The sequence below is a fragment of the Mandrillus leucophaeus genome, unplaced genomic scaffold (genome assembly GCF_000951045.1).
Source record: "Mandrillus leucophaeus isolate KB7577 unplaced genomic scaffold, Mleu.le_1.0 Scaffold578, whole genome shotgun sequence".
NCBI classification, from domain to species: Eukaryota; Metazoa; Chordata; class Mammalia; order Primates; family Cercopithecidae; genus Mandrillus; species Mandrillus leucophaeus.
In genome coordinates, this window is record NW_012106230.1 from 1,747,027 (window position 1) to 1,756,267 (window position 9,241).

Below are 9,241 nucleotides of genomic sequence, written 5' to 3' on the forward strand. Positions count from 1 at the left end.
GCTTTATTGTAGTAGAGAGAGAACCCACAGTTTCTTCAAGGTATGTCTATAAATATTAGATTATTTAATTTTCAAATCATATATACCAATAATTTTACGTATATAACTTTATTTAATACTCAAAACAATCCATTTCATTAGGTGCTATCTTATTATTTCCATGTCCAAGGTTAAATTCAATATAACGAATCCAGCCGCTTATATTTTCATAATTATTACAAAATGCACACTTTTCTATTTCACATGTGTATAGTGTATCACTTTAACTTTGTCAAAGTAAGACAAAAAGTAAATAGAGACTTCAGACTGAAAGATCAGTATAAACCACAAAGAATCCGATAATTTAATTATCAAAATTGATTACAGAGTAAGAATTGTTTATGCTTTAATTGCCTTGCATTGTAAATTTATAGAATGAAAGATCAGTGTAATTTTCACCTCTTCTTGAAGATAGAGCCTCAAAGACTGTGTTAGCAACATGAATATAAATAATTAGTAAATTATACGGTTTATAATCTTGATAGTATTCACAAACTTATTTTTCACAATTACCTACTATGAATGAAAGAGTAGGAAATTTCTTGCAGTAATCATCTTAGCCCAAAGACAATGGGATATATCTTCATTCTCTCTTAATAGTAATGAGACTATTTCTACATGCCTTCTAATTTCTTGAGAGCCAGTGAAATCACTGTTAGTATCCCTAACACATTATTGTTATTATAAAATATTTCTGTTGATAAATGCTTTGTAAGTACAAATATAGACTCACTGTCCAAATAAAATAAGGCCCTATTTTCCAAGTCATTCGTCTATCTATCCATCTATCCATCCCTCCATCCATCCCTTAAATTTATGTCTGAAGTTGCAATATTTTGAATTTTTGCAATCAGACCTTGGAGACAACCTTGAGCAGCAGGATGCTTAACGTTCCAATAATTGAATGCATGCCTAGCATTCCAATAATGGAACCCTAGGCATAAATGGCCTAAACACACAGATAAGGAGGACATGCAGTATACCAGGTACCAAACAGGTGTTGGAAAAAACAAGCCAATATACACATGCTCTGCTTCCAAGTAGCTTCTAATACTGATTGATTGACTGAAAAGTCAGTATTTACCTTCAATACAACATAGTAAAGAACAGAATCAATGTACAAAGTATTTTAGAAACACTAATTGGATAGAAATCACGATTATGTTTATTTAGGTAATGTTTTATAGAGTAGAATTGTGGAGAGAACATTTTTGGGAGAGAGGATGAAGCATTTTAATGCATTGAGTATAACAAGTTATCTTTATTTCTGAAAATGTGATAAATTTAAAATAGTTGGCACATAAGATGTTCATGGCATAATTGCTGTTTATGAGATTGGAAGGGTAAGTTAGATATTGACTATTATTAAGTGATTTAAATACCATTCATTTGAAAATACAATTTCTTTCTGATAGCTTTTTGAGAGCATTTTTCACATGCTTGTTTCTGAAACTATAAATTATTGGATTAAACATGGGAAATACAACAGTATAAAACACTGCCGCCACCTTATCAGTGTCTAGGGAATAGCTGGTGGTGGGCCGTAAGTACATAAACAGGAGCGTTCCATAGAATAAGGCGACTGCTATGAGGTGGGAAGCACATGTGGAGAATGTTTTGCTTCTGCCACCTGACGACTTGATACTCAACACAGTGATGAAGATGCAAAAGTAAGAAATAAATATGACCACAAAAGTGCTGGTCTGGATGAAGCCGCACAAAGCAAAGAGCAGAAGCTGGTTGATCTGAGTGTCTGTACATGATAGAGCCAGAAGAGGTGGGATATCACAGAAAAAATGATTGACAATATTGGAGCCACAAAATGGCAGCCTGAATGTGAGGCACACATGGACCAGTGATGTCATACTTCCACTGAAATATGCCAACGCAATGAAGCAGACACAGACTCTCCTAGACATCAGCGTAGAATACAGCAGTGGCTTGCAGATGGCTGTATAGCGGTCATAAGCCATTGCTGCCAGGATAAGGCACTCAGCATCAGCAAAAGAAGCAAAGAAAAACATTTGTAGTGCACATCCATAAGGAGAGATGCTTTTCCTGGATGCTAAGAAGTTTGCCAGCATTTTAGGAGTGATTGCTGTAGAATAGCTGATATCTAAGAAAGACAAGTTGCTAAGAAAATAATACATAGGGGTTTGAAGGCTTGAATTAATATTAACTAGAATTATTAAGAGCATATTTCCCACCATAGTTAATGTATATACCATAAGAAATACCAAGAACAGTGTGACTCTGAGAGGTAGAGAATCTGTGAATCCAACAAATAGGAACTCAGTTGGCATGGTGTAATTACTCTCCAACATCTTAGTTTTCTTGTTTTTCCCACTGGACCTAGAGAGTATCAGAAGATGTAAGTTAACTTGAGTTATGGATGAAACAAAAGTATCTTTATTCTCTTCTTCTAAGGAAGCAAATAGAAGGTCAGTAAAATCACAGAGATGGCGTTTTTTGTAAATTTTGATTTTGTTTTTATACTTTGATTAAAGGAAGTATAGTAATTAAAGATCATGGATAGCAGAAAATGTTATTTAGATGGTGGTGTTTTATACTGTAGTACCTCTTTAAATGCACTGCACTTTATGTGATGATACTAGTTTTTTTCTTTTTTTTTATTATTATACTTTAAGTTCTAGGGTACATGTGCACAACGTGCAGGTTTGTTACATATCTATACATGTGCCATGTTGGTGTGCTGCACCCATTAACTCATCATTTACATTAGGTATATCTCCTAATGCTATCCCTCCCCCTTCCCCACACCTCACGACAGGCCCCAGTGTGTTCCCTTTCCTGTGTCTAAGTGTTCTCACTGCTCAATTCCCACCTGTGAGTGAGAACATGTGGTGGTTGTTTTTTTGTCCTTGCGATAGTTTGCTGAGAATGATGGTTTCCAGCTTCATCCATGTCCCTCCAAAGGATTATCAATCATGCTGCTATAAAGACACCTGCATATGTATGTTTATTGCGGCACTATTCACAATAGCAAAGACTTGGAACCAACCCAAAGGTCCATCAATGATAGACTGGATTAAGAAAATGTGGCACATGTACACCATGGAATACTATGCAGCCATAAAAAAGGATGATACTGTTTTTTTTTTTCAAGCTGAAAGGGATAAATGTAGCTCATGTAAAGAAACCTAGTAGAATAATGAGAGTTGGCAAAATCTCTAGAGGCAAAACTCTATTTTTGCAATCCTAAAATCACATTCTTCTACATAAAGGAGAGTTGAGATAAAATATGAAAAATCTCCATATTTGAACTATGTAATTCCACAGAAGAATATCTGTGATGTTGGGAGGTTACCTAACATAGTAGCTAAGAGAATGATGGTTATGCCAGAGATGGCTGGATTTACAACTTGGCTTTGCTATTTACTATTTGTGTGACGTTAGTATAGTTATTTGACTTTCTGTGATAGTTAAAATGAATAAATAAATATTCCTAGTAAGTAGATATCTGCACATCACTTATATGACTACACATACAAGTCACTGTATGAGTGCTGTTTAAATAAAATTTATTAAAAATAAATAAATCGACTCCATTTTGATTCTTTTGATTTTATTTTATCCGAACACCATGAAATATCCAGATCATTCTTAATATTAATCTTGTCCTTGACATCATAGATACATTATTTATTTTCTCTTGTAAAAAGTCGTGTGTGTGTGTGTGTGTGTGTGTTATACACAAATGTATTGTTTGGCAGTACTAAATCTTTACTCATGCCCTATCATTGTTGCTTTCTTTTTCAAGGTTAAGTTTGCTTTATCTCTGAAGTAAGCACTGTTTGGTGTGAAGTTCCAGAAACAGTATGTTTTGAAGGGCTGCATATGCAATTGGACTTCTAAACTAGTTCTGTAAGGACAAACATTGTATGGAAAAATGAAAAAATAATCAAGAACAAAAAAAGCTAAGATTATTTTAAATAAAATACAATGCTAATGGAATATTCAGCAGAAAGTTAGATCATTTGGAAGTGAGAAGTGTCTACAGTGAGTAACGTAGTGAGTAACTAAGGGAAATTATGGGATCTAATGTCTCTATCATACCTGATAACCTCAGAACCTCTTCTCTCCAGCCAAATGGCAAGGAATCTTCTAAATGTACTGAAAAGAGAAGCCAGCCTTCTCTGCGAACTCACATTTTTTAGAAGAGCAAATAACTTGACAGGGTAAGAATGCAATCTGTGTAACTAAAACTATAGTGAAGAAATCCCAACTCTGAAAAAATACTAGAAAAATGTACAAAAGTCATTTGCAAGCTTTGTATAACATTCAAATCTTCACAACTGGATGCATATTTTCTCTATTATTTCCAGCCAACCCTAGCAACTTTCCACTGTTACATTTCTGATGGGATGGCTAAATCAAATTCACAGGCTCATCCAAACAAGTGACATTTCCATTAATGATTGTAATGAGTTTACATATTATATCCAAAAACAAGTTATGAGATCAAAGTCTTATTTTTCTTCCTTCAGTCCCATAACACCTACAAAACCATTTAAAAGGGTTTTGTAATCAATTGTCCAGACAGAGACTGAGCATCTCAGGACAACTTTCCTTTTCCTACAGGATTATCTCACACTGCTCTTAGCTGAAATCAGAAAAATCTCCTAAAATGAGTTGAACCCCATTGGATCTCAGGGAAATCTCATTTGACAAACCTTCTATTTCTAAAAGATGTCCATTAATAAATTGTATTTGCTATTCTCTTTGAAAGCGATATGCAGATAGCAGAAATATTAATACTGATTACACTCAATCTATTCTCTTTCCTTTACAAATGGCATTGTACTGAGCTTAACCACACAGGATTTGAAGTTAGGCAAATGAATATAACCTCAGGTCTAAATATAATTTTCTAGAAGTCATTGAACTTCTCTATGCCTAAATTATTTGTCATATTTAATTAGCATAATAATATATTAAAATACTGAAATCAAGATTGAACTAGGTAGCTTTACAGAAGTTGCTATGCTGTAGATGCATCAAAATGTATGTTATTATATATTATAATTATTACTATTAATGCCATTTTGATTATTTAACAATTCAATATCTGAGTTTGAAATGACAAATTCTCCTAGTTTGTTTTTATATAAACAAACATAAACAATTAACCACACTGTAAGTGAATATGTGATATGTGCTTGTAAAATCAGAGGTTTAGCATGCTGCTACAGAAAGTTAATACACCATTGATTTTCCAAAAATTCTTAAATAGGCATAGTCAGCTTCCATCTCATGGCAATAAGGTACACAACGAATTGGGCAGTGATTTTTTTTTCTAATTGCCATGGATAAGGTAAGCTTAGGTCTATGCTACTACCATTTTCTCCCCACACTCTTAACCCACATACATACACAAACTGAAACACACCACACACATGCACACACACACACAGAGAAATAGCAGAGATACATTTTATTTGAGGTAAATTCATGATCTTTGCTACATTCACAATAAACATTTTATTGAAGCGTTAGAGAAAAAATCACCTACCTCAGCACCATCAAGAACTTTGAATTGTAGAATTTACTTTGCACAATGGGTTATCAATATTTTTCTCTAGATTTTAGAAATAATTCTTATAAGGGATGACTATATATATTATAGTCTGTGACAAGTGAGACAGTATCCCAAGATAATTTCCAATCCCAGTAGGGCATCTGATAGTTAATTACTCTCATCCTAGTAGTTATAGGTATACGGTTTAGCTGATCTCTTTTAAATGAAAAAAGGTAAAGAATAATAACACAATTGACTATAATGTAACCAGTAATAACATAACCTGTCTTCATCATTGAGAGAGGTTTGATTAAAATGATCTTTTAATTCTACCAACAATCTTTTAATTCTACCAGCAAAAAAATTATATTTCTTCTGTAAATTCTTATTTCTATCAGTTCTCATTATGAATCCAGTTATTTAATGATACTTGGAAGTATTTAGTGATACTATGGAATTCTAAAGTACAAGCTCAATATATTGAGAAGAATCTCAGGCACTCTAATTTTTGGTTGTTTTTCCACTGTTGGAGTGACTAGAAAGAAATATACCTTGAATGTTAAGCTACAGGAGTAAACACTGGTGACTCAGGCAACCTAGATTTGAACGGTAGTCATGCCATTTCACGGCTATGGCACCTTGAACTACTTATTTAATGTTTACTAATTTTTAAATTGTGAATAGTAATTGCACACATCAAATTCTTGTCAAGATTGAGATAACTCAATGTCACTTGTTCAGCAGATGGTACTTGTTCCATGACTCTTAGTGTTCTCTAATAATTATAGCAGTATTTGCAACAGTATTTCTTAATACTTTATAACACTGCTCTAGATTGTAACATTATTTAAATGATTGACAATGGCATAGTCTATACCTTATGATTCTTAAGATTGACAGACTAGACAGTGGATAGATACAGACTCCCACCTGGCCTCTCTTCTATACCTGGTAGGAAAATTGAAATCAGTTTTGTGGCTTTCAGAAGGGCTTTTTATTTAATGGGTGGACCTATTTTAGAAATAGGAGGTTTAAACAAAGTTGTCAACCTTTAAGCGCATCCAGTAAATGGTTCAAAAACGCACTCATTCATATAGAAGATGAATGTAATCTCTAAAACTGAAAGCAGCTTATTCATATGCTGTGTCCTTTATGTGGTAGGAAATAATAAGGTTTGTAAAAAGATGCTTCCATATAAGGAATCACAGAAAGCCCCCAGATGCTTGGATATACAGAAACAAGGATTCTAAATTGCTGATATTTCCAGTTTTCCATGTTATGTTTTTCTTAAATATGGTGGATAATTGTGTTCTTTAATGGGATAATGAAAGGCAAATTGACTTTTCTTCAGAGCCTGAAACTTACAAATATAGAGACTAATATTGACATTTTGTGTTTCCCCTGCTAAGAAAAAGTAAAATGACTGAGGAAGTTTGCTTTCCTTTTGTGGGTTAGAGAGGGAGAGAAAATACTATACAGATTAAAAGTTACAAGGAGGGTAGCACGGGCTGTACTGTAAGGAGACCACATCTGGAATGATAGTTTTAGATAGAAATAGTTGATCAAATTAATAAAGAATAATTGACTCATATTTTTGAAGACCCATTTTCTTCTGTACTGGCAAAATAAAAGAGCCAAACTGTAATTACATTAGAAACTTTGCCGTCTGTATATTTTTAAATGTTAGTATTGTGCAGGAAAAGATAAACTCAACTATCTGGAGTCTTCAGAACCAGCCCTGACAACCTCTGAAACCTTGGAATATCCTGTCTGATAAGGGCATCTTCATATACTTTGGCACAGTTTACACTGATGGTATGATTTATTCTGCATGCCTGTTTTTGCATACCTGGGGCTTCCAGGTTATGCTGTATTAGTATTGGGCATTTGAAGACTACATATCTAAGATCAGGTAAGTGGGTTTTCCATGCCTATGTGACTGACCCTCAGCCAAACCTTGGACACAATTATTTGGTAAACTTCTGTGATTGTCAATATTCCATACTTGTTATCAGACAATACTTCTGGGAGATTAAGTGTTGCCCGTGTGATTCCACTTAAGAAGACAAGTGGAAGCTCGTACTTGGTTCTCCCAGAAACTAACCTATACATTCTTTTTCTTCTACAATATAATCTGTATTTTTGTGAAACAAGTGCACTGTGTACTGGTTACCAACTTGCCTGGGTCCAGTGAGACAGAACACACGTACACACAAGTTACATGAAGCAAGCAGCAAAGGACAACAGAAGCCTAGGATTTATTGAAAGCTGGGCTTCTAAAGTTCAGGAAAGATGCTCAGACTGAATGGGATCTCATCAGCATATGCCTCACTTGCACTGCAGCTGAGGGAACCCAGAGAGCAGCCTACCCTGGTTTTGTACACTGGGGTGCCAAGAATTACTGGGCCAAAGTCTTGAAGGACAACCTGTTTCTAAAGTGAAGGAGGCATTGGCCAAAGCAACACAGGCTCTGTTCCAGCTGCCTCCCCTATCTCAGAATGTTGCATTTTCAGTAGATTCTAGAGTTATTTTTGAGAATTACACAAGAGGAAGGAGGGACAACTGGATTGCTCGAAGGCTACCTGGAAAACTGTCCTGCAATCTTTAGTTGTAATAAACTATAACCATAAGCATAATAGCTTTTCTGAGTTCTGTGACTTCTAGTGAATCATTGAAACTAATGTGGGACCTCTGATACAAGTACTAAGTTCTAAAAATGTCCTCAAGTGTTTTTTTAGAATAAGATGTCAAACTTCTTTCTTTGTATATTATGTAAAATATCTAAAAATATACCCGATAGTTATACAATACTTTAATATAAAATATTAGGTAAACATTTAGTTTATTCTAAAAATGTCTATATAAACTAGAAAGCAAAAGAAATACTTATAAACTCTGCACTGAAATTGATTGAAAAGCAAAGAATCCTGAATATTGCCGAAACTGGAAATTCTCTCTGATCATCTTCACTATCTTGCTTGCCTGACAGTGGCAGCTACTTTTCTGCATTATTCCCTAGATTTCAATTTTAAAAATAATTTAATCTATATTCCTAAAACTATTTTTTTAATAAATCTACTTTAAAAAATTTTTGAACACTGTAAATATGATACCACAATATTTGTCATCTATAGTGCTTATGTTTTTCTTTAATACTGTGTTTCTAACGTTCTCTCATGTTCATACGTATTTCTTCACTCTAATTTCACAATTTGTAATATTCTTTATCTTTGCTGTGTCATAATTCAGTTGCATACTACCTAATTTTATAACCAATGTTACTATTAATGTTATTTTACTTTTCACTAAGCACACATGTACAAGAGTCTGCATTGATTAGATATAGGGTATACATAGTTCAACTTCAAAATATAGCAAATTATTTTCTAAATTTCTTGTTCATAGCTACACTCTCAACAACAGAAAATAACAACTCAGATTACTTTTACTTGGTAATACTTTTTTCTTTTCTTTCTTTCTTTCTTTCTTTTTTTAATTTTATTTTGAGACAGAGCCTCGCTTTGTGGCCCAAGCTGGAGTGCAGTGGCGCCATCTCGGCTCACTGCAAGCTCCACCTCCCGGGTTCACGCCATTCTCTTGCCTCAGCCTCCCGAGTAGCTGGGACTACAGATACCCGCCATCACACCTGGCTAATTTTTTGTA

General features: G+C 34.2%; 1 protein-coding gene across 1 annotated transcript; it reads right to left on the minus strand.

Annotated features, from left to right (window-relative positions):
• Positions 1–1,393: 1,393 nt before the first annotated feature.
• LOC105552903 (olfactory receptor 5AS1) lies at positions 1,394–2,363 on the minus strand. Its single transcript, XM_011998729.1, has one exon. It carries the CDS (start codon positions 2,361–2,363, stop codon positions 1,425–1,427), a length of 939 nt encoding a protein of 312 aa, XP_011854119.1. The 3' UTR covers positions 1,394–1,424.
• Positions 2,364–9,241: the final 6,878 nt, after the last annotated feature.